At 46.6% G+C, this 26,304-nt stretch overlaps 1 protein-coding gene across 3 annotated transcripts in view; it reads right to left on the bottom strand.

The window, feature by feature from the left end:
- Positions 1-1,195: 1,195 nt before the first annotated feature.
- Positions 1,196-26,304, bottom strand: part of LPIN2 (lipin 2) — an 82,816-nt gene continuing 57,707 nt past the window's right edge. Inside the window, exons 5-21 of one of the 3 annotated variants that reach the window (XM_067699590.1) lie at positions 23,938-24,045; positions 23,188-23,311; positions 22,370-22,682; positions 19,523-19,657; positions 19,273-19,372; positions 16,246-16,433; positions 13,948-14,041; positions 11,869-11,938; positions 11,070-11,159; positions 10,256-10,338; positions 9,038-9,182; positions 7,626-7,774; positions 6,905-6,991; positions 5,788-5,940; positions 5,386-5,500; positions 4,671-4,774; positions 1,196-4,368 (exon numbers count right to left, since the gene is read on the bottom strand). In XM_067699590.1, coding sequence (XP_067555691.1) covers positions 4,224-4,368; positions 4,671-4,774; positions 5,386-5,500; positions 5,788-5,940; positions 6,905-6,991; positions 7,626-7,774; positions 9,038-9,182; positions 10,256-10,338; positions 11,070-11,159; positions 11,869-11,938; positions 13,948-14,041; positions 16,246-16,433; positions 19,273-19,372; positions 19,523-19,657; positions 22,370-22,682; positions 23,188-23,311; positions 23,938-24,045 — 2,203 coding nt within the window. In that variant the 3' untranslated portion in view covers positions 1,196-4,223. Of the gene's footprint in view, positions 4,369-4,670; positions 4,775-5,385; positions 5,501-5,777; positions 5,941-6,904; positions 6,992-7,625; positions 7,775-9,037; positions 9,183-10,255; positions 10,339-11,069; positions 11,160-11,868; positions 11,939-13,947; positions 14,042-16,245; positions 16,434-19,272; positions 19,373-19,522; positions 19,658-22,369; positions 22,683-23,187; positions 23,312-23,937; positions 24,046-26,304 lie in introns of those variants that run through there. The other 2 variants (XM_067699589.1, XR_010933119.1) reach the window with 2 other exon arrangements.

The following is a 26,304-nucleotide window of genomic DNA, read 5'->3' on the forward strand; positions in this document are numbered from 1 at the left end:
GCGCTGTGAGCCTGGGAGTGAGACGTGTGGACCAGGCCCCTGGACTCCGATCAGGCACAAGGTTACAACTTCTGAAACAAGGGGTTGCTGAGAAGAAGGTCAGGGCGCCCCCCCACCCCCAGAGAAGCAGAGACAGGACCGGGACGTTCTGCCCCCACATCTAACATCAGCAAATGGCCTCACACTTAAATGGTGAAAAACGAAAGACGACCAGCGGTAAAGACTGCAAATCAGTGCAAACCTCATTTGACGTCACTCCCATGTTAGTGCATTAACCTTTCTCAGTGACCCTATCACCTTATTTCTCACAATTTGCAGTTTGAAAGGAAAGACGTATTTGTGATCAGAGACATGTGAAACGTGGCTTTACACGCATCCACACCCACTTCCTACACATCCACGCACGCTGTCCCCGTCCCATCCCATCAACGGGAAAGGACAGCGCAGAGTCTGGTGGCGCAGCGGGGGCCGCGGTGGAGACGGGCTCTCGGCACTCCCCCGCTCCTGCCCAAGCGCTGGCGGCCAGTTCCAGTTCCTGATAGTGAACCTCCCTGTCTGAGCTCTTCCCTCCTCTCGCAGAGCACACCGCACAGAGCCGCGGCTCCCTCCTCCCCCCCACCCCCCACCTCTCACCCAGCCCACTCTGTTGCTTCGAGTGGCGGCAGCTTCCCCACGTGGAGGCGGAGGCGCACTCTCCAGCGGCTAGTGAGAGCCCGCAGGCTCAGTGTGTGCTTAGCCGTCTGGGGGATAAAGATACGCGAATAACATAACACGGGGGATGTGGTTTTTGATCCAAGACCACTTTGACTCTCCTAACAGCTGATGAAAACATCAGGACGGCTAAGTAGTATTCACCAGAGGAAGGGTTTAATGCAAGGCGCTCAGGGGACCCCTGAAGGGCTGAGGGGCGGGGGAAGCAGCCTGGAGGGTGCCAGGGAGACTCCCCTAGAAATCACGTATGTATGAATGGGTCACTGCCTGGCAGAACCTACAAAGCAAGAGAGGTTAGCTCCTGTGGGTGTAGCCTCACTCTGGAGTCAGGTTTTATAAACACAAGCACCAAAAAAGAAGTCCTTTCTATACACAAATGTAAGTGTCAGCAAAGATCAAAATGCTAATTTATGGAAATTATCAATTTCTGGCAAGAGTTTAGAGAAAAGGATTTAATGTCCTCTGAAGGAGAGAGTCAGATGCGTTCAGTTTACGTTCGTTTATTGTTGTAACATTTTGTTTTGAACATCAAACACTGCACCAAAATGAGCCATTTATCTTAAGACAGTTGTCTTCGCCATAAACTAAGTACTGAACTGATGTTTACAATTTCTGACAACTTAAAAAACTTGTTAGTGGCACTGCTGTGCCTAATAATCAAATATGTCATCACAGACTGAACGTAATGATTAAATTAAAAGAGTAAAGTGTTCCCTTCCCTTTCTTACCTTTAAAACAAACCAAATAAAGTAGTTTTCACCTGGAAAGAGCACTTACTTTAAACAAAAACTCAATCTTCAACCAGTTTCATTAAACCCAGCATTCTCTAAAACAGAGGAAGACAAGGCTTCCCAGAGTAACTATGATGATACTTGAAAAGATGATAAAATTCCCTGGGAGAGTCTGTTTTCACCAACTTGCAAAACCTGAGCGTTTACTCTCTGCCCATTTCTTCGGTCTTGCCTGCAGCTTCAAGGACACCCTCCAGAAGGGCCACGTGCAGCCAAAGGCACGCGTACTTTCCGGATGGTGAGCTGGCTCTTGTTCCTAGACTGTCAACAGCTTTCATTTCATGACATCACACTAGTAAGCTTTTTCTTTTTCCAGCTGAAAACTATGCAGATGTTTTAAAGCACTTTAAAGCACAGCAAACACGATACGGACACGCGGGCCAAGTCTGCATGCTCTGGGCCCACGCGCGCACTTCGTAAGCCCTGCAGAGATGCAGATGTCAACACTAGAGCCATACAAGCTTCAGCACGCGGACACCAAGGCAGATACTCAAGTCGGGTTGGACTGGAAAGAGGGAAAGGGGCCACGGCCATTTCACCAGTGGAGCAGCGGAGAGAGCGATTAGAAGAGCCCAGTCCACCTCGCCCCCCCCACCCCGTGACGTTGCCCGTCCCCGAAAGCAGCGAGAGGCTGCTGCTCCTTCATTAGCTCCCATCAGAAGGGTCTGTGTACAAACACACTCGAGGGCATCTCTCTTTCACAGAAAGAACAAATGTCATTTGTAGCAAATGGCAATGGATTTTCAGCACAAACTTAACACTTTCTTAACACTATAGTAATAGTAATCATCTACTTTCAGCAAAAGGGACTCCTTTAAATAAGGAAAAAGACTCAGGTTAATTAGCGTATGTACCCACTGGATCAATCTGCGGTGACAAAATGATAAAGTCTAGTGCTGATGGCCCCCAGGCAGAGGGGTCAGCCACCCTCAGTGCAGGGCCGGGAGACCTGGGTTCCCAGGTTCGACCCTCTAAGATGCCCCTGTGTCCAGAGAGAAGAGCTTATCGAGAAAAAGAAAGTGTCTAGTCAGAAACTCCTTAAAGGACAGCCAACAAAAGACTACAGAAGGTGCGTTATCAAGATTTCCGTACCGCACATAGCAAAGCCCTACGAAGCTCAGGGTAACTGCCTAAAGCAAACGTGGGGCGACAGGCCGATGGCATCTATGAGATGAAGTAACTGCAGGGCCACCGTACAAGGAATTGATTTCACTAACTGGGCAGAACTTCATACAAGCACAACCTATTTTCCCTGGCCTACTGTACATAAATAAATTCTTTAAATGATGAGTCCTTGAGCTATTTACGGCGGGACGGTTTGCACCGGAGGAAGCGTGTGTGGCTCCGCCAGCCTCTGCCACTGAGAGCTGCGTGCCGGGGACTGTGCCATCGTCCCTGCACCCAACAGCACTGGGAAACACGGCTCAACCGAGTCAGGGACTTTCAACTCTCCAATCTGGAAAATAACCGCCCCCATTTCCCCAGCTCTAGATCAGCTATTATTTCGGTGGAGCAAACTACAAGGAAGAGTGCCCCTGCCAGACCAGCACAGGGAAAGCACAGGTGGGAAAGGAAACCGTGGGGGCCGGGGGCCGGGCCTGCACTGCTCTGCAGCGTTCCCATCGGGCGCCCGCCCTCCGCTCTGGAACCTGCCCACTGCTCTCTCACCCAACGCAGGGCTGTGTGTGGGCCCTGCTGCTCTCAGGAGAGCTCCTGTCTAATAGTTTTCTCGATTCTAACACCAAGGGGACCGTCCACACCCAGCCTCACCTCTGCAGGCTCGTGCTCACAGCTCTGCAGAGGCTTGTGGACAGAACCCCCCTTCTCTGGGGCGGCCTGCTCGGGTCCGACAAGAGCTCATCACAACCAGGCTGGGAAACTGGACTGCAGGCAGGGGGACGGAGAAAGGACCCTTCCCAGGACCCGTCACAAGTGCTCACCTGCATTTCCAAGGCCTCCCTAAGAACAGAGCTGTTCCTTGCTGTTTAACCAACTCCTGCTGCTAGGAAGGCTCTTACGGGCATCACATACATCCTGCAAGACCTGCTCCTTCCTGCCAGTCCGAGACACGACACCTCAGTTCAGGTCCCCACCGTGGAATAGTCACAGGTGAGAAGGCAATGATATAAGGACCTTATGTTCCCCCGAAGCCCACGTTTGTCACCCCGGGGGCCCGAGCAAGCGTCCCGTTTCCGTGGAGCAGGGAGGGAGGAGCCACAGAAGAAACGTGCACAGGCGGTTTGGACCGACATCACCACTGGACCCTGATCCCCTGAAGAAAGCCCTCCTTTTGAGAGAAACACTTTCAACTGCCCAGTGGAAATTAGAACACTTTACTTTGTGCAACATTTTGGTCCACTCTTAGCTTCTTTTTCCTTCTTTTTAAATCAGGCAATTAAAGGAGCACCCAGCACACAACACAGAGCGTGTGGGAGGACAGGCCAGTGAAAAGAGCCCAGGCCTCCGGCCTCAGGCCCGAGCTCCCCTCGCGGCTCCGGCCGCGGCACCGAACAGCAGCCCCTCAGGGCCTGGGAGGGGGAAGGGGGAAGGCGGTTCCAGCCCCAGCAGCTTTCCCGTCCCTGCTGGTGCCCAACTGTCAGCACGTCTTGTCCCACACCTGTGGCCGGGAGGGGACCCCATGTCCTCTGTCCAGCAGAAGGGCTGGTCACCTTCCCTTGCTGCGTGGCGAGTGACGGAGGGCCTCCCTCTGGAGGTGCGGCCTCAGGCCAGGTCGTCCAGGTCCACCTCAGGGATCGGGTCTCGCCAGTAGCAGAAGGAGCTGAACTCCGGGCACGGAAAGGCGGAATTCTGTTCCTTGTTGAGAAGTGGGAACACGTGTTCCACGAGCTCGCTCAGTCTGTGATACCTGGCAGAAGGAAGTGGGGAGGAAGCACAGCAACTGTTACTCATCAGTTGATCTGAGAGCACAGACTGTAGGTTGTACAGCCAGTTACTCAGATTCCACAGATGGGAAGGATCCCAGACAGGCCTCCTTCTCAGGGCACTGCCACCCTCCTCAAAGTCTAGGCCCCTCAGCAACCCCCCCCCAACAGCTACGGCAGAGGAGAAGACACCGCGGCAGAGAGGAAAGCCTGCAGAGGCAGGTGCAGTTCTGATCCTTGGCCCCTGGCTGCGGGGCTCCAGGCTGAGGGGTGGGAACGCACTTACGATGACTTGTTTCCTTTGGTCCTCTCTTGTATCAGCTCACCCTTGGGGTTCACGGTGAAGATCCTGCAGTCTGGAACTCCAACTTGTGTGTAAGCGTAGACATCCTGCAGCAGAAAACATGGGGCAGGGTGGTTACAGAGAGAAGAAATGAGGAGATGGTCCTGCGGTTCCTGCGAGCCAGAAAATCGCCTCGACGGGAGACTGTGTGCGGAAATCACGTGACGCTGGCGCGGCGCAGCTCTGCCACTGGGGCCGAGCTTTAGACAAACACAAACTCAAGAGCGGAGCCACCGCAGAGGGCGCTCGGGAAGCCAGAAAACTTGGGCGCCACGGAGACGCCAGGGGCCTCGGAGCAGCAGATGGGAAGCGGTAATCAAGGGGGGCCCTCGAGACCTGGTTCTGGGGTGAATCCAAGACTCGGCTTAGAATCACTCAGAACATGAGTCGGAACTGCTTGAGGAAATGGAATGGAAGCCACAGAGACAGAGGGCGTGCCCTCTGTCACACACCTACATTCTGTGGTGTCACACACCACATCTCCACCGACAGGCCCTTCCTGACCGCTGGAGAAAATTTACAGCAGATATCAGCAGAACAGACATTCACTGTGCCTATACAACTGGTCTGAGAACTAACACAGGGCTATACCCTAAAAGTACACTCCTCTGAGTTTCACACACCACATCCGAGTGTGTAGCCCAGAAGACACACTTACGTTTGGACGGTTTCCAAAGGCCGCATAGAAGGGCTGCTTAGACGGGGCAAAGAGGTTCCTGATATCATTTAGACACTCAATTTTGAACTTCTCTGGTTTCTTTTCTATTACTTCCCTAGGAGAAGAAAATACAAATATAATCACCAAATCCAAAACGGTAGCTTTCCTTGGTATGTGGTCCTAAAAAGACTTTACAGTGCTCACAACCAACCAATGTTTTTAATCCTTCATAACCGGTGTCTTTCTCCTTCTTTGCCAACCTGACTTCTCAACCGTGTCTGACACAGACCAGGTGAGCTATGTGTGAGTTAGAACAATACGGAACCAAGATGCAGAAGCTCTCGTCAGGCCCCCGTGTGCGCGCAGGTGCACGCACACGCACGCATACGCACACAGAGGCACCTGTGGAAGGCGGAGAACAGGCTGCTGGGGGACAGCATCAGGGGGCCGCGGGGCAGGATCGTGCCCTTGTCGTTGACCCAGTGCAGGTAGCCGCGGGTCATGTCGGCCATGCCGATGGCGCGGGCGGAGCAGTACAGGAACTTGTAGCCATTCCTGAAAGAGAACGCGTCCTGTTTAGCCCGTGTGCTTTGGCTAAAGGGGGGAAAATGCGTTTTTCTTTTTAAAGGTCCAAATAAAGTTCCTCTCGTTTACTATGAAAATCAAATTCTTAAATTTAATAGAAAAAATTGTTAGGATTAGAAAGATCTCACCATCCCATCAAAAACGCCATGGGTGGAAAATGGAGGTACATGCAACTAGGGATTACGCTAAATTTACAAGTAATGATATAGCTTCAGCGTCTGGTCCATGGAAGCCAAATGACAAAACAGACAAAGATTTGAGGTTATCTTTAAACAATCTGCTATAGATGAAAGACACAAAGGATTTCACTTATATAGGCAATTTCCAGAATGCAAATCATTCCATAAAACAAGGAGCAAAACTTTACCTGGGTAACTGACATACTCATAATTTTCATATTATGACATTTTCAACTTGTGCTTAAGACACTGTAATTCTGCAGATCAACTTAACTCATAGGTACTGGGATCCCACAAAGGCCAAGGCACTATTTTCTCACAAAAAAAGTACTCTGACAGAGAGGACCCCATGGTAAATTGATTACCCCATGCATGCATGACCTACTTAAAGCAATACAATTAAAAATACTCAAAAAACCAAACCTGAAAATTGGCTCTCCTGTTAAATTACAGCTAAAACCCCCAAGTACAGCTATGATTATAGACACAGGCAGTGCCTACAACCCACAGCCCTGTGAAAACAAGATGACAAGGTTAACATGCGTAACAACGCATACCATGCCGGGCACAGAGCTCCTGTCCCACAGATGGCGGCTCACACTTTCCCCTGCGTGAGGCTCTAGGAAGGGGTGGGAAAGGAGAGCGGGAATAGCTGGCGTATGAACAAGATTTCTGTGGACTGGCTGATGAACACCTTTTCCTAGCTTTTTCAAGCAAAATTCTAGCTCACCAGACACGTGGGTCGGGATACCTACTCATTGATGGAATGGTAGAGCTTTGCGATACCCTGATGAGTCCAGTCTTTACCCAGCTGTGGAAGGATCTGTCCTAAAGCATCAGACCTAAGAGGGCAGAAACAGACAAAGGTATCAGGAATCAAGCATGTAAAGCCAAGTGTTTACCTATTTAGTTAAATACGAGCTGCCAGCAGCTGCCGGACGGGGGAGAGGTGGAGGGACAATGCCCAACGGCGGTTTCCTTGGCCTGTGCACAGGAGACAAGGACCCCACCGGGGTCCAGGGTTGCAGAAGAGCAATCAGACATGAGGGAATTGACCACCACACATCCTGTTTTTCTCCTCCCTAATCTCAACAGCTGCTTCTTCCCCCCGATACCAGAATCTGGAGACCAAATAACTAAATCCTCCGAAGTTATCATTAATATTTTTTTTTTGGCTGCGCTGCACGGCTTGCGGGATCTCAGTTCCCCAACCAGGGACTGAACCTGGGCCACCGCACTCGTAACCACTGGGCCTCCAGGGAATTCCCCAAGTGTCATTTTTGACGTTATATCTGTACGGTCCCACCTATTTCCTCCCTCCATAAGATGACTCTGTGGGGACTGCACTCAGGGCATCTCAGTGTGTACAGTTTAAAAACTCTCCTGATGGTGGCTGGTTGCCCAGGTGAGGGACCCCCACCACCACCACACACTGAGCTGGGCCCCCTTCCCTGTCACCCCAAGGCTCCTGCTTACTTGGTTATCGTCCCGTCGATGTCAGAAATGATGACCTTGTCGTTCCAGTCCCACAGGTAAATGGTCCCCGCACAGCGGCAGGTGCCTTGATACTGGGTTGTAATGCTAAACACGACGTCATTTGGGCCGTCTTGGAGCTTCAGTTTTGCCTTTTATAAGAAGTATAAGAATAAAAATCAGAGTTTTGAAAATTAATAGCACATCACTTTGATGGAATTACATGCAACAATTAAGTCACACTTTCCAGGAATATGTGGTCAGAGAAACTGCTTATGATACAATGTTACGTGAAGAAGGATCCCAGCCTCTTAAATATATAAATGTGTGTGTGTGAACACAGAAAGAATGCACGGAAATACACAAGACATAGTAACTGTTTAAAAAAAAAAAAAAAAAAAAAAAGCCAAGAAAATCAGCGGAAAACACAGTTTTTGAATAGAATCTGAACATTCCCCAAACCAGCAGCAGTGTTTTGGGATCCCAGCTCAGGAAGGATGGCTCGGGGCTGCGCCCGTGGCTCACACGAGCCACTGCCTGAACCACGTGTTAGGTGCCAGGCACTCTTCTGATCACAACCCACCCCGCCCCCCGCCAACCTTTTCCTCTGTACCCGGGACTGCCCTGGAGCACAGCAGGACAATTTCATATTGAAAATGGGTGGAAGTCAGGGAGTGGGAAATAAAAAGGAAGGGGGAAACTGCATCTAAGTAAGAAAATGTCATTTCCCTATGGTTGCGGCTCCTAAAAGACAGTGTGTGGCCCAGTGCTGGGCCAGACGTATAAGATTCATCCTGGAGGGGGCTTCCCTGGTGGCGCAGTGGTTGAGAATCTGCCTGCCAATGCAGGGGACACGGGTTCGAGCCCTGGTCTGGGAAGATCCCACGTGCCACGGAGCAACTAGGCCCGTGAGCCACAACTAACTGAGCCTGTGCGTCTGGAGCCTGTGCTCCGCAACAAGAGAGGCTGCGACAGTGAGAGGCCCGCGCACTGCGATGAAGAGTGGCCCCCGCTTGCCCCAACTAGAGAAAGCCCTCGCACAGAAACGAAGACCCAACACAGCCAAAAATTAATTAAAAAAGGAAAAAGAATGCAACACAATTCTTTAAAAAAACAAACAACAACAAAAAAAACATTCATCCTGGAAACAGGCTGAGAACACAGATGCCCTGGTTCACTCCCAGACACGGAGGTGGGAGGCCCGGGGGTGGAGGAGGAGGAAGCGTGCTGCAGGTCCTCAGGTGGTCCCAGTGTGAGGGACGCTGCTGTCCCGGACGTAGGTGAGCATTTCCACGACCACACGCTGGGCCACGTGTGTAAGGCTTGGGGCCAGGTGGACAGGAGAGGAGACCCGTCGAGTTAAACGGTTACTGAGCTCACGTGACTTGGATCCACCCAGACCACATGCAACTCACGATCTGGTCTGAGGACAGACGAAGAGACTTCTTATAGGAGGTGGTGCTGCTGTGGCTCGGCGGCTCCGTAGGGATGGGGTCCACTTGGATGGATTCTTCCAGCTCCTGGGACCCCTCGTCACTCGATGAGTCTTCCTCAGCCGGCCTGTTCAACACAACCCCGTTACTGAAGAGGCAGCGGGACGTTTTACAGACGACAGCTTTTCATTTAGGATCAAGAAGAGAAAGAGATCCCAAATCCATTCTAGGAGGAGCCGTTCCCCAGACCCAGGGTACACACCTGTGTATTCCTCCTCCCTCTACAACTGGCCGGCGGTTACTCGCCCACTGTGACTGGCCATTTTCTGCTACAACCAGTGAATGCTACTAGGCCCGCTGATTCTTGTTGAAAAGGATGTGTATGTTTCTAAAGATACAAATCTTTAAAATCTTTCTTAGTGATTTAAGAAACTAACAAGATTTTATACAGTCCTTTCAAAAGAAGAGGGTAAAGAGCAAGAAGATAGATAAACCCAAGTGTTTAGAGAAAAGGGAAGAGAAAAGAACCTGATGGAGGAAGAAACAGGGTGGCAGAAACAAGAATGGGGTATGTCGTGGCACCAATCCACGGGGCAGCCAATCCACATGTCCAAGGCAGCTCTACTCCTTCCAAGAAATGAAAGGGACCCACGCCCAACTCAGATCCTGTTACGTCTCCCCTGCTGTGCCTGACAGCCAGGGAGCAGGGCACCAGGGACAGCACATCTCACAATTCCGCAAGATCTGCTTCCCAAAGGCCTGCATTTCAGGGCATCCGAGTCCATGGCTCCAGGACAGGAGCAAGGTATTCAGGAAGCAGTGAGGAGTATATTTACTGTAAGCTGATGATATAGTCTACGCACACGCAGACGCGCGCACACACACCCCACACACACCCCCATGCTACACGGCACGGCTTGCAGAATCTTGGTTTCCTGACCAGGGACTGAACCTGGGGCCCCAGCAGTGAGAGTGCTGAGTCCTAACACTGGACCGCCAGGGGAGTCCTGAAGCTGATGATATTTTTTAAAGAAAAGCGGAAGTTATCATCTGCTAACTGAGCAGCAGAAGGAAGCCACTGACTGTCATGCACGTCCACAGGACAAAGACATTTCTGACTAAGAATTAAACAAAACGGCCAACATCAGCTTGAATGCAGTGGCTGAGGCGGGGGAGCCTGGAGAGACCGGGGGCCCCCACCTGCCACTGGCTGGCTCCTTCGCGCTCGACGGCCGGTCGATGGGCGGCGGCACCTCCGATTTCCCTTCCTTGGCCTCTGGCAGCTGGAACGGCAAGATAACAATGACAATGTGCAGTTCTCCCCCTACGGACAAGCAAAAGTTCCTCAGTACAGTAGCTCTCTCCAGGGACAAGCAAAACTGCTTTCTGAATCCGCAACTTAAAAACGCTTAAGAAACAAACTTCCTCTAGTTTGAGCCAAAAGGACAGAAACCTGAGAGAGAAGTCATATGCTGTTTGTGCAAAAAGCTGCCTCCACAAAGTCAGGGGCAGGAATTGTTGAGAGAGCACCAGCTCAGTCACACAGCATAATAAAACTAGGTCCGCGGCAGGGATGCTGGACCTGCAGAACGGGGGGACTGATGCCCCTCCCGCCAGCGGGGGAAGGTGGCAAGCTCTGGCTTCCAGCCGGTAACGCGGCACGGTGGAAACGGCATCAGCTCTTGGGGCAGACTTAAGGTCACAGCCCAGCTCCAGCCCTCACCAGTTACGTGCCCTCGGTCGAGCTACGTCACCTCCTTGTGCTCCAGCTTCCTCACCTGTAAAACAGGGATCCAAACATCTACACTGCTGGGCTGTCGTAAAGGTGAGAGGTAATGCCGCATGGGAAGCACCTAGCATCAGCCCTGCCCACGTAACTGTTTAAACACGGTGACTACATTATTAAAAGAGCATTATGTGGCCCGACTTGTGCTTGGCAAAAAGGTTTCTTTTGAATAAACCAAAGATTCACTTCTTTTCAGCCCATGGAAAGGATCACCTCCAGCTCAGTTACCTGTTTGGTTATGCTCTCTCTCTTACGCCAAAACCACCAGCGACCAGATTTCTTTGGCATCTTATCTTTGACCCAGGACTCAACTGTGGCCTGAAAACAATCAACACAGGTGAGTCTAGCCATCTGTCAGTCACAAGGCACTCGACTCCTTTCAACCATTAATGTGCAGGATGGTGAGCAACGCTTTCCACACCTCTCAGACTCCTCTGAAAGATGGACAGTGTCCTCTTTTGTGGCAGTTCTGTGGTATGAGGTTGGGTGGTCTGGCTACGTAGGAGCAGCCCTCTTAGGGGCTGGCAGGCAGCCTGCTCTCATTTCTCTACCCTTGGGAAACGTGGTTCTCATGAGTTATGAGGACCAGCTAGGCTGATGATGTCGTCTTGGTGGACAGATTCAGAGCAAAGCTTCATGTTCTACATGTTTTAACCACCAGCTGAATGAACCACACCGATGCCACGCTTCTGGCGGCCACATCACCCTCTTCTCGCTGCTTCTTTCCATATTAACGGGAGGAAATGTTTTCACTTATTCTATATTTAACTAACAATCAGTAAAATCTCTCAACCTTCATATATCATCAGAAACCGGTATAAATATCTAGTAAAAATGGCAAAGATATGGCAGCCCAGGTAATTTCCTACACTTTGGGGTATGAGATAATTTGAGTGATAATACTAATTTTAGAATATTAAATCAAACTGAACAGTACCCAGTTTAGAAATATGCACATCTGGATTTTTCGAAGCACTACATGCTGTAGATACCTCTGAGGGGGGCAACAAACAGCGGAGGATCTCACCTTAGGTAAGCTCTTCTGGAAGACCTGCAGGCTGAGGATCATGGGAGCCGCCAACGCCCAGTTGTAGTAACTGTGAGAGTAAAACCGTGCAAGACCGTCACACAACAGAGGAGAGGGCGGGAGGGAGAAATACCACATAAAATGCCTTATTCTCTTCAATGAAAAGATGATCAGCTCAGTTGCTTGCCACATAAGTAATCTTTGCTTCAAGCCAAACTTCTCTGAGCAGAGAAGCAGCACAATGTACTGGGTGGGCCAAAAGGTTTGCTCGGTTATTTCCGTAGGATGGCTCTAGTAGCACTCAGTTGTCTTTAACTTCATTTGAAACAATTTTGTTAGATTGTATTGTGACAGGTGTCACATCAGCATGCATTTAAAAAAAGACTTATGGGGCTTCCCTGGTGGCGCAGTGGTTAAGCACCCGCCTGCCAATGCAGGGGACAGGGGTTTGATCCCCGGTCCAGGAAGATCCCACATGCTGTGGAGCAACTAAGTCCGTGCGCCACAACTACTGACCTGCGCTCTAGAGCTCGTGAGCCACAACTACTGAGCCCACGTGCCACAACTACTGAAGCCTGCGCACCTAGAGCCCGTGCTCCGCAACAAGAGAAGCCACCGCAATGAGAAGCCCACACACCACAACGAAGAGTAGCCCCCACTCGCCGCAAGTAGAGAAAGCCTGCGCGCAGCAACGAAGACCCAATGCAACCAAAAATAAATAAATTTAAAAGAAAGAAAGACATCAAAACTGGTGAATTTTTGTGTAGCCATTTTAACACTGAAGCTGGAAGAAAAAAGCAACATTTTCAGCATATTATGCTTTATGATTTCAAGAAAGGTAAAAATGCAACTGAAACGCACACAAAGATTTGTGCAGTGTATGGAGAAGGTGCTGTGACTGAACGTTTCAAAAGTGGTTTGTGAAGTTTCGTGCTGGAGATTTTCGCTGGATGATGCTCCACAGTCAGGGCAGACCAGCTGAAGTTGACAGCAATCAAACCAAAACCATAATTGAGAACAATCAACGTTATACCACATGGGAGATAGCTGACATACTCAAAATATGAGTATGAAAATCATTTGCACCAGCCTGGTCATGGGAATCGCTTTGATGTTTGGGTTCCCCATTAAGTTAAGGGGAAAAAACCTTCTTGACCATATTTCTGCATGTGATTCTCTATTGAAATGTAATGAAAACATTCCGTTTTTAAAGCAAATTGTGATGGGTGATGAAAAGTGGATACTGTACAACAATGTGGAACGGAAGAGAGCGTGGGGCAAGCGAAATGAACCACCACCGACCACACCAAAGGCCAGTCTTCATCCAAAGAAGGTGATGTTGTATATGTGGTGGGGATGGAAGGGAGTCCTCTATTATGAGCTCCTTCCGGAAAACCAAATGATTAATTCCAACAAGTACCTCTCCCAATTAGACCAACTTGAAAGCAGCACTTGACAAAAAGTGACTGGAATTAATCAACAGAAAACGGGTAATCTTCCACCAGGATAACACAAGACTGCATGTTTCTTTGATGGCCAGGCAAAAACTGTTACAGCCTGTCTGGGAAGCTCTGATTCATCTGCCGTATTCACCAGACATTGCACCTTCGGATTTCCATTCATTTCGGTCTTTACAAAATTCTCTTAATGGAAGAAATTTTCAATTCCCTAGAAGACTGCAAAAGGCACCTGGAACAGTTCTTTGCTCAAAAAAGATAAAAAGTTTTGGGAAGATGGAATTACAAAGTTGCCTGAAAAATGGCAGAAGGCAGTGGAACAAAAGGGTGAATACGTTGTTCAATAAAGTTCTTGGTGAAAATGAAAAATGTGCCTTTAATTTTACTTAAAAAACTGAAGGCACTTTTTGGCCCACCCAATATAAAACAGAGTAGCATTTCAACACCTCATTTGAAAATAAAGCTGAGGCTTTACCTTCACTTCAGAGTCACTCACTGCCCATTAGCTCGTTTATATGAAATGTCATATTTTATAGCAAGAAAGACTGTAATGGTTAAAAACAGCACTTGGGGAAAAAAACCTGCAAGAGTATTTAATAATTACAAAAGCAAGAGTATTTACCGGTTATATATCCGTATTACAAGGTTGGGATTGTCTATAAGTCCAGGGTTTTCTGCAAATTCATGGTAAGTAATGATATGCTCCATAAATTTCTCTGCAGTGTAAAACAATAATTATCCATTTGGTTAGAGATTACATAAATAAATACCCATATGAGATTATCACAATACTACCTACATTGAAGGGATTATAAGATTTTTAAAAAGTCCTTTAAAACAAACAAACAAGAAACCCAACTAACTTTTTTATATGCATCAAAAGCAAATGTCAGACACTTGAGGGTTTTTCCCCCCCAGGACAAGAAAGAACACTTCTTTTCTACTCCTCCTCTGCTACCACTCCTCCCGCAGATGGGATAAAACAAAACTAAAAACCAAAAACCAAACAAACAAACAAAGAAAAATGGAAGTAAGTCAGAAAGAGAAAGACAAATACCGTATGCTAACACATACATATATAGAATTTAAGAAAAAAAAATGTCATGAAGAACCTAGGGGTAAGACAGGAATAAAGACACAGACCTACTAGAGAATGGACTTGAGGATATGGGGAGGGGGAAGGGTAAGCTGTGACAAAGCGAGAGAGAGAGAGGCATGGACATATATACACTACCAAACGTAAGGTAGATAGCTAGTGGGAAGCAGCCGCATAGCACAGGGAGATCAGCTCGGTGCTTTGTGACCGCCTGGAGGGGTGGGATAGGGAGGGTGGGAGGGAGGGAGACGCAAGAGGGAAGAGATATGGGAACACATGTATATGTATAACTGATTCCCTTTGTTATAAAGCAGAAACTAACACACCATTGTAAAGCAATTATACTCCAATAAAGATGTAAAAAAAATTAAAAAAAAGAAAAATGGGAGAAAGGGATAAACCAGGACTCCTAGGAAAATAGATTACAGATGTGGCGAGAGGGAGGAAGATACGAAGGCACAGACGTGCACACGCTCCACTCCGTAACCAGTGAAAACTGAGCTTCATTCTTCTAAGCAGGAGAGACTGCATACCTGGGGAATACTCGTGGGGGTCTTACAGCATTAAGTGCACAAGTACAAGCTACGTTAGAAAAAACAATCAGAACATTTTACAATGCTTGGAGGAAAGAAACCAAACACACACCAGAATTTGGCGTAGGGTCTCGTCAAGAAATAAATTCCAAGCTCTTGCAGAATAAACGAGAACTGCACATGAACTTCTGTATGCTGATCGCAACCCTGTGCTCTGATGCAGGCCAACAGAGGCAATTCTCCCTGGGGTTGCTCCTCCTGGCAGTCTGTATATTTATTACTTTTACTTGCCGTTTCTGCCTCCCCCAATGACAAACTCTACCTAAGTGAACAATATTCTTTTTAAGTATAAATTTTATAGTTTACATAAATTGTATATCCCCTCCTCCACCTATATTTTTTAAAGTGAAGGCTTATGAGGATTATAATTAAAATGTGACCTATTTAACTTTGTCCCTAGAAGGAACCACTGGCCGTAATAACACGCTCTTAATTTCTAGCAAAAAGTAAAACAAACAAATAGAATTAAGAGGTGGAAAAGAGGCACAGTGATCACCCTGTGACGCTAAGAAAAAGAAGATTCAGGGAAGCACAGACGTGAGGCTCAGGGTGCCTGGCCTGCCACATGCAGAAGATGAAGGATGATGTTAGTTGTAAAAAGAAAATCTTTCCTTAGAGGAAAGTCAATCAAGGGCCACTAGCCAAACTGAGAAAACATTAAGAAGAGTTCAGTTTACAAAAGGAGGGAAAACCAGAAAGGCCAAATAACTTGGGACAGACGTACACACGGCTGCTCAAGCCACAGCAGAGTCGTCTGAACCGGCCCCGCTAAGCAGCTCCCTTGTCTTGTCTTGAGCACCTTTACTCTCCTGCGCCAACTCTCAAGATGAGACAGAAAGTAATCCCTTCTACCTTTAGCCAGAAACATCCATCTACTCAGAAGACAATCAATTTTGGCAGCCTCAGGCCCTCCTCTCCTGTCTCAGACTTGGGGCAGCCAGGCCCCAGTCCCACAACTACTCTTCCAACAACCTTACAGAAGAGAAGGTGGCCAGAGCTGCACTGACCCCGGCCGCCCAGCAGGCGGGCCGCCCAAGACCTCGGCCCCAGACACGTGCCATCTGCCACCCATTTACCTGTGGCGTCACCCCAACACAAGGTACCTAAGTGAAGGGCCAAGAGTCCGACAGCAAAGGGGGACCCCGGTTACCTGCACAAGACCCCGCGAGCTGGATTCCCACAACGGCTCAAGGCTGCTTTCTCAGTGGGGCAGGCGTGACTGCTGGCCTACCTTTAGAAATCTCTCCGTTCTCGCTGAGGCCCCCGCAGAGGGACAGGGTGACGTCGGGCAAGTCCATGGCAGAGTCTGAGAGGCACTCGGTGCCGCTGTCGGCGGCCGCGCTGCCCACAGACTGTGGGGACTGGGAGCCAGAGAGCGTGTCGGACTCGGGCCACTGCCTGGAGCCGGGCTCCGACTCGCTGCGGGAGGAAAGTATGGCCTTCACACAGCTGCCCGCGTTCCCAGCTTCCCAACCACAGGGCTCCCTGGGCGCTGTGAACAGGAGCAGGCTGACCTGCCATCGGACGCGGCTTTCCTTAGGGAGTGCTGAAAATCCTATCACAGATGACACTGAAATAACCTAACAGCACTGCTGAGGAATTAACTGGATACAGTGAACACGTCACAAACATCACTACTGTCATTCACAGTAATGCGAACTTTTCAAAGGTGGCAGTTCTGACTTAAAGGGGCAAAAGAGTTATAAGCATTTATTTACATCGTATGATGAAAATGACAGAGTAATTAAGAAAAATCTGATGTTTGAAAACCTTTTGATCTTAACTTCCTAGAAAAGGCTGCAGTGCTATGTACATCCTGTAGAAAATGCTGTAGTCCAAGATTGTATTATTTTTAAAAACAAGGCTTTTCTAAATCATCTGTTACTTCACGAAATACAACAAAGAAATTAACCAAGTGAAAATTCTCAGGAGCCTAGACACACCTCAAGAAAGAAAATGTAGTGAGAAACTAGAAATAAGCTGTTTTACACTAGTGAGCGCCAGAACCAAAGTCGAGGGTATTCAATATTTTCACTTTTCTAAATAAGGTTTTAGAAGCTGATCCTAAAGGAAACTTTCTGTAATGGAGCATAAGTTTGAGAGAAAAAAAAACCAAGGAAATGACGCCGTTAAGTCTGTTAGTCATGAATGTTTACTGCTCTATTTCAACGTCACATTGAAATACTGTTCTAGAATTTTCAAATTCTTTTACTTTTTTTTTTTTAAAAAAAGCCAGTATATGAATGTATGGGCTATCCAGTGAAGTTATATGACCGTTAGGGAAAAATCTGAAATTTGAACAGTAGGTGGCAGCAGAGTACAGCTATGTCATAAATAGAAAGCAGTTTCGAACACGATCATGTTTTGTATCTGAGCCTCTGAAGAAAGCTTTAGGTTTTTGGGAATTCTCTCTCCTAAGAGCAATGTACACACATATCACAATACTGAGATCAATCGGATCAACAGAATGTGTTCCTCACTGGAAATGGTGAAAAAGCCAAAGCCACCTAAAGCAGCAAAACCTGCTGTTACGCTGGGGTCCCAGTGCAGGCCGACCCCTGGAGTAAAACACAAACACCCTTGTCTTCAACCTCCTAGGCACACGGCTAGGCCCCCCCTGCAGTCACGTGTGGCCACTTGATCAGATGACTGAGCTGTCCATGTGGACAGAAGGCGTGTGCTGTGTCCTCCCCAAGCTGGGCCCCTGAGTAAACTGCCCCACGTGATCCTCTCCTTTCCCCACTGAGGCCCCGGAGGGCATGGTGGAGGCTCAGGATGGAAGGAGCTTGCGCTCCTGAGCCTGTGTGCAAGGCCTCCCACCAAACACCAGCACTAGAACAGCATCACGTGAGCAAGAAATCAACTGCTGTGGTCAAGCCACCAAGGTCTTGAGTTTTATCAGTCAGAGCAGCTGGTGTGACCCTCACCGACGCCACCACTTAAAAGCACAGAGGACCCACCTGACTCAACAGGCCGCCAAACCCAAGAGACTGATGTGATTTAGGGCAAAGTTGAGCTCTAATTACAAATACTGGCTATTCAGTCAAGACGGCAATGGCCACGATGATAAAACAAATGCTTACAAGCATTTCAATAATCTCACTGTCTCTCAGTGTTGATGAATGTCTCTAGAAACAACCAGCTTCTGAGGTAAGGCTTGGTGAATGGCAACAGTCCCAGATGGTGAAGTTATAACAGCACAGGGAGGCCCCACTGCAGTAGTCACGCTTCCCCATTTTTTAAAAGGGAAACTAAGAAATCTGTCTTAGGAATCCCAGCGTAAATAAATGATTAAGGACTGGGAGATTGGAAACAAAGAGATAATTTTAAGACAGCTTACATTTTAACTTTCTTATTGGAAAAAAAAAAGGACCAGTTTTCAGTTCTCTCACCTTAAAAACCCAGCTATTACTTCAAAAGAAGTGTATACTTGGAGACAATGTAGGGCAGAAAGCTAGGAAGGAGTTTTAAGGATCTTCCAAAACTATCTGTAAAAATTTAAGTATCTTCTGTTCAATCCCATCTTTCTATTTTAAATAAAAACTTAAGACATGCTTTTCAATAATTTACCTAAAAATGTTTAATTATGTGTGACTATGGCTCAGTATATTCAAGCCATACTTCTCACGAGAAAAGTAAATTGTTTTTTATAATCATAGATGGAGTATTATCATGGAATTTCCCCAAGAATGGAAGTGACCTTGGGAAAACAGTGCAAGTCTATCGCTGCTGAGATCTCGGTGTTATTCCAAGGTGAGAGTCACGGAGAAGGGGGAGGGGGTGCCAGGGGTTGCGGAGAGCTGAGCTCCAGGGGTGCGCAGGCCCTAGAAGGGGCCCCACCAGACCCAGGACTGCAAGCGGAGACTCAGTGAAGAGTGGAGGCCTTCTTTGCAAAGCATCTCTGAATAAAGATATTTTACCTTTAAAATACATAGTAAAGGAAACAAATGCTAATGAACAGGAGTTGCTAAACTGAAGTCACACCCACTGTTAGGCCCTTACGTAGGCTTCACTAGTACACCTTACCTTCTTACTGTATTGAAAATGTTTTCATAAATAGGTAAATTATTAATTTCAAATCACTACAGTCAAAACAACACATGTACAATTTCTGAATTTTCCAAAATCTGAAGCAATCATCCAACTTATTAGCTAAAGGATACCATCCCCATGCTCTTTTTTCTCAGACAGAATGCTCTGCTCTAGAAACATAGAGAATATTTCAGAGCTGCCCACCCTTCAATATAAAATCCACTACCTTTTGGGGAAATAGAGAGCTGCGACCTCAGGTTCTAGCGCCTTCAGGTCATCCAGGTAAATATCATCAGGTCCCTGGTGCTGGCTTCTCTTGTGGACACCTGTTTTCGTTTAAAAAAAAAAAAAAAAAACCATTGGAGATGAGAACTTGGTTATTCTTCATTTACAACTCTGCAAGAAAACAAAGGTTTGCAAGTAATAAAACAGACGATGATTGGAATTACGTTGTATTTTTAAAGGTGTCAACTAACCTCTTTCCCTGTGTGGGTTCTCATCATCCACGCGAATGGAAGAGGGCGTCAGGGTCGCACTCCTGACAGCCGCCCAATAAACACGCGCTGAGTCACGCATTCTTTCACCTGCTCTCACGTGAATAATCCTGGGCCCTAAATCGTTTACACTTGAAGGTTAACGTTTATTATATTTACAGCACGAACAAAGGAGACCGAACCCGAACCTGATGTGACTACCAGCATGGAGAAAGAGGCCATCATTCTAAAGCCACGAGGGGAGGCTTGCGGGGAACAGGGTGCTCACTCGGTGCCTGTGGAGGGCAGGACCCCTCACCGTGGGCAAACCTGGCAGTCAATGCCTTCGACACAGGATCACGGTTAGCATCTCATAGTGGGACATGATGAGATGCAGTAGGGAGCATCTTCAATTCAAAAAATAAAGAATATTTAACCCAAATCCAATCACGCCTCTAGAGCTGTGCTGCCCACTCATCACTGCCACACGTGGCTGCTGTGCACGTGACCTGACCTAATCTGAGTGAGGTCTGTAAAACGTGAGAAGTGTGTGCGTGTTTATCTTTAGTTCTGTGCTATTTCAACACGTGCATTTCATGCGTCTACCATCACAGTCAATATAAAATACTGTCACCACACAGATCCTGCTGCGACCGTTTACAGCTCTACCCACTTCTCTCTTGTTCCCTCCCCCACCCCACTGCTAACCCCCAGCTGCCGCTAATCTGTTCTTCCCTTCTCTAACTTGGTAACTTCAAGCATGTTATATAAATAGAATCATACCACATGTAACTTTTTCACATTGGCTTGCTTGCTATCTTTACTCATCATAATTTCCTCAGATTCATCCAAGTTCTTGCGTATTATCACTAGTTTGTTCCTTTTTTTCCCTTAGTATTTCATGGTATGAAGCACTTATTACAGGTTGCTTAACCATTCACCATTCAAAGGACATCTGGGTTATTTCTAGTTTGAGACTATTAAGTATAAATCTGCTATTAAAATTACCATACAGGTTTTTGTGTGAACGTAATTTTCACTTGTCTAGTATATTTTCCCAAAATTATGATCCAATGCCTCTGCTTCCTCACCAACATATGATGGCGCTACTATTTTTATTCTGGTCATTCTGGTTTTAATTTGTATATATCCAAAGAACAATGATGTTAAAAAAAAAACGAAAAACACATACCAGCTTTCCAAGGCTTACTATAAAAAATGTAAAATAGCTCCATAACGTCTACATTAATTACTTGTTAAAACTATAATAGTTTGAAATTACTGCTTTAGATAGAATACGTTAGTAAACTTAGTTTCACTTGTTTATTTTTACTTTTTTAATGTTAGAAGACTTAAGTTCCAGTTTAAGGAAATACGGGAATGTCCCTTTGAAAAAACAATCAGATACATCCAGACTGTGAGAAAGTAAGTACACAAGACAATAGCCTGGGCTCTTCAAAAGGTCAGTATCATGGGTGCAGAGAGGGAAAGAGTGGTAGTGGCGGGTGTGTGCGTGTGTGCGCTCGTGTGCGCACAAGCACACGAGCTGTTCTAAACAAAAAAGGTTAAACACAAAAACCAAATGCAGGGCTTCCCTGGTGGGGCAGTGGCTGAGTGTCCACCTGCCGATGCAGGGGACGCGGGTTCGTGCCCCGGTCCGGGAAGATCCCACATGCCGTGGAGCGGCTGGGCCCGTGAGCCATGGCCGCTGAGCCTGCGCGTCCGGAGCCTGTGCTCCGCGACAGGAGAGGCCACAACAGTGAGAGGCCCGCGTACCGCAAAAAAAAAAAAAAAGTTGGGGGAAAAAAGAATGAGGCCAAATCCACGGTGGAAACCACCACTCGGTGTTCTCTCTCCAGTCTATTCCTGCCTTGAGTGCCGAGAACAGGGGTCATTATTCCCTGGACTAAAACCGGAACACGGGATACCCCCTTAGCAGTTCTTAGAGTAGCACACGTGATTTGAAAAGATGGGCTGAGCTAGGAAGAAGCAGGTACCTAGTTCCTCACCGGCCGGGTGAGCACATGTGGCCACGAACACCCCTGACAGTCACATTCTTTTATTTTAAATGAACTGCTTCTGAGTGACCCTGAAGGCCCATACCTGTAGTGGCTATTAAGTCAGTTTGTGATCGTCTAACTTATGGTGCTGGCATGTTTTGCAAAGTGAAGTAGGTGTTTGGCTCTATGTGACAATTGAATATTTTTAGGGAAGGTTTTACTTCCCTAAAAATAGGCCCAAAGCCAGTGTTCAGATATACTGTAACCAGTATCAATGTCAACTTTATATTTTTCAACAGTAAGAATGTTCTGATGGATGTCAACTACTTTCCAAAGTGAGAGCTGCAGAGCCAGGAGCTGCACCCTGTCTTCTAACTGTTAGAGGATTCCAATCAACAATCAAAGGAAGAGAACACACACTAGTAACTGGTGTGCATTTATTTAAGGTCCATATTACTGCACCAAAAGTGCAGTGGCTTGGCCTCAACTAACCAGATGTCTCAGGTGTGAGCACTTCTCTAGTCTAATTTTTTCTGTTAAACGTAACTGTCTGGGATTCTACGTCACGTTATTGACACACCTAGTCATTAAAGGGGTTAACTTTAGTCATTCACTGATTTTAATGCTTTCGTAAGTTTTTCAGTAAATGCTTCTCAGGGGCCTGAGCAGCCACGGCCGGGAGAGGGAGGAGGTCAGAGTTACCTCCAGGGGCGCCTGAGCCCCCTCTGAGTGCGGCAGGTCCCAGTCAGGAGCACAGACACAACGGCAGCCCCCGAGTATTAACTGAAACCCTGGAGAGATTTACCACCTAGATTTCGGGCAGCCGAGGCCAAACCAAACCACCAATTACCTCTTTTCTTCGAGGGCGAGTCGGCTTTAGCGGCTGGTTTAGCTTCTGAGGGTGCCTCGGCGAAGGACGGGGGAGGAGGGTGGTGGGCATCCGACCCCTCGGGGGGCTCCCGAGGCCCCGATGCCAGGGCTGCTCCACTCCTCTGCTTCCCTGGGGCCCGGGGCTTGGGCTTCACGATGGTACAGACCGTCTCCCCCATGGAAGCATCCTTCTCAACTTCACTTAGGAGGTTGTCCTCGCTGGGAATTACCCGAAAATGGGTATTTTCTGATGGAGTAATCATAGCTGTCCTAGATCTCTCTCTTTTGCTGACCTGAAACAGGCGAATTGTTTAGAAATTAAACTACTGTCAAAGGTGTTTGTTAACAACGTAACAAACGTTGTGGGCAGTTTGTTACCGTGGGCAGTCAAATCTCAATGCGATCACATAAATAAGCAAAATGTGTATTTAAAAAAAAATAGAGGGTCTAAACATTTTTTTTTTCCCCTCTCAGGAAATGCATCTTTCCAATTCTTCCTTCTTTCACCCTGAGCTGGCAAAAAAGCTTTCGTAATCAATTTCCTATTTTAAAATTTCAGTGGAAATTTTAGTTTCCTTTAGGAACTTAAAAAATTTTCCTGATTAAAATGTTAACAATCAACATTATTTATGAAATAGGAACACACAAAATAATGTTGGATTCCTTCCGCTATAAATATAGCACAAACGTTATCAGAGATGTTAACTCGGCTTCGCTTATGCGACCACACGAGGGCACCACCACCACTTATGTTCCTGTGACCTCATCCTCAACTCCGCAGGCCGGCGAACCCTCTACCTTGGTGGACTCCGGGAACCCTCCCCACGTCCACTCCATGTGGGACTCGGATCTGAGCAGGCTCCCGGTGGGTTTCACCTCCAGCTCTGAGTCGCTCTTAGGACACACCGCCGGGGTGTAGGGGCTGCAAACACAGGACAAAGAAATGTGATGACTCTTAATAAGTCAGGAACCTCATTCTTGCCAAGCTCAAGAGATGAAAAGAAATATGTTTGAATATATCAATTTCACCCGCAGATATAAAGGCTACCTTTCCACTTGAGCTCTTTAATAATAACAAAAACAATGCCAACTAGCATTTATTGTGGACTTCCCGGGTCCTCAATAATATGTATTATCCCACTTGATTCTCACAAGAAATCAATGAGAAAGGTAATTTATAGCAGAGAAAATGCATGTCAAGATGGGTTAACATAATACAGAGAGAAACTGGATTTGAACACAAAGTGTGACTGCACGTTTCTTCACAGTATTAACCACAGTTACAGTTAGTAGTTGACACGAAAAAGAATTGTAGAGGGTCAAATTCTATGCTGATGATACAGGTCTACACTGGCCAACTCTGAGAATAAGTCAGATCAAGTTTAGGAACAAAATAATTATTGAGAGGAAAGGTCTATATCTGTGTTAAAAGCACACATTCAGTTCCTCTTCTGTGTGAGAGACGTGGAAATATCATCAAGTCGAGTAACAGAAAAGCTATCAGTATATCCTTCCTTTAAGAAATGGAGAAATTTCAAAAATACTTACGTGTCTAAGGGGGACCAGTCCCCATCAGATAAGGGGTAGTGGTCTCCAGAATGGAAAAGCAGAGGCTCCTTGTACTCGTCCTCCTTTAAGGAAGCATTTGAAGATCCTCTGTGAAGGGGTGGCGGGGGGGGAGAGAGACCAAACAATGACATCTATGTCAGCTTTAAAATATCCCCCAATTCTCACTGACACACTGTTCTAAGTTATACAAATGAAGAAAGTCAAATGATTAATAACTAACTCTCTTAAAAGGAAAATATGAAGGAGAAGAGGGTTCACTGTTGCTACACACCGGACACCACTGCAATCAGCATTTAAACATGGGATAAACAGGAGGAACAGAAAAGAAGGTGGGGTTAAAAACTCCTTTTTACATCTGTTAGGGGCATTTGATTCAGAGCCTACCAGAAGAAAACTAAGGCTTTACATATATTGCGTCCAATTCTTACAAATCGGAAGTAGTAAAGTCTTATTTTAGGTATTAGGTAATCAAGGATCTACGGGAGTTTAGTAATTTGCCCAAAGTAAAAAAGCTCCCAGGTAGTTGGATTCCCAACAAGCAGCCCTTGCTCTTTTCCACTACACTCTCCTGCACATTACAGAAAATGTAAGCAAGCAAACAACTGAAGACAAGAGCTATGGCTCAAAACTACCCAAAACCCAGAACTTATTTTCTTCTTGGTTGGGCCCAAGCATTACTTGAGAACTTTCTCTTAGAATCTATGTGATGTAGGGATGCGAGGAAGATGACACCGAAGTATGATAAATGCTTCCAAAATTCATTCACAGACCTTGGAACTGTAGGAGACTTAACTAATGCTAGTAAGGTTTTAATTAATTTACCCTTTGTTTTTCTTGAATTTGCAAAATTAATAGAACTACCTTGCCATATAACCTTGAAAACACCCCTCAGGAGCACTGTGGGCCCCAGTTTTTCATCTTTAAGTTGGAAATTTTTCTCTTGTCCCGTCTATTTGATAAGAGTTGATGCGAGATTTATGTGGTGTGTCGTGGTGAAAGCCCTGAAAAGTATACAGAAAAGTAGGGAAAAAACTCTGAAAAGTGTAAAACACTATATAAAGCAAATTTAAGAGCTTCTTACAGAAAATTCAATGTTCTACCAGGACAGATGTAAGATGTGAAATGATGAGACGGTCTATCGCTTAATCTGCGAGACTAAAAATAGGGATAGAAACCATTTTATTAATTTGTATTATCTCTTTTCTCTCTTTACACCTTAATTTAACATGCTCTGATTTACCACTAACTCTGACACGTAACTATTTTTCCAAGTAGCTGCATTTCCTAATTTAAGGTTTACCTAACCCTAATCTTCTTTCTCTCAGAAGGATTAAGCTCTGGCATACCACCTCATTCAAGGGGAAAGATACATATACTTGAAAAAGGCTGAAATCCAGGTAAAAATACTCCATATCTTAAAAGAGGAAATTCAAGTGGTATAGAAGCAAAAAGGGAAAACTGGATGCTACGAACAGTCCTTATTTGCCAAATCTGAAAGGATAGTACAGCGTGGCCCACTACTATTCATACATTTGAAAGTGGTTTGAAAAGAGCAACGTAAATGCCGTAGAAAATTTTTTATTAAACGTATTTTGTTTTGGGAACGTATTTCACCACAGTATAAAAGGTAAGCCAAGAATAATACAGCAAAGCAAACTGGATTTAATAAAATATTGAAAAAAAGAGAGAGAGAGAGAGAGACCAGGCACCATTTAAGAATTTACAAGCCCAGGAAGGCAGGACATGGTCTTCTCTGGGCGGATCCGGACAAAAATAGAGCCCATTAGCTTAGACCCATCAGAGTGATAGAAAAGGTTGCTGATGCTGAGGTTCCTTTCTGTCCTGTGACTCACTAAAAATCTGCCAAGCATGTTCAAAACGGCACACATGGCTGAGGACAGGCAGCCAGCGAGGCCAAGCACGACGCGGTCACTTTAAGTATGTGACACGAGGATGTAATAAGGGAGAGTATAGATTAGAACGTGGAGAAATAGTATGAACACTGACTCTATTTACATTGAAACACAGGACAGGACAAATAGCTGCATTAACGGTGAACAGCAGAGGATCCGCGGCCGAACAGATGGTCTAAGGCTGGGTCAGGGTGGTTGGCGGAGGTTCAGCTGAAGTTCGTGAGAAGTGTGTCTAGAGCACTTCAGCCTTCACAGACGCCCCAGCACCACGACTCCAAGCTCAGCTTCACTTTTTAAAACGATTATTTTTCTCATTCAAAAGCCAGAAATTACATGATGTATACAACTATCAAAATTCACTGAACTGCACACTTAGATCCATGAATATTATTGTATGTAAGTTATACCTCAGTTTTTAAAGAACGGGGACAAA

Source organism: Pseudorca crassidens, chromosome 12 (genome assembly GCF_039906515.1).
Source record: "Pseudorca crassidens isolate mPseCra1 chromosome 12, mPseCra1.hap1, whole genome shotgun sequence".
In the NCBI taxonomy this organism is placed as follows: domain Eukaryota; kingdom Metazoa; phylum Chordata; class Mammalia; order Artiodactyla; family Delphinidae; genus Pseudorca; species Pseudorca crassidens.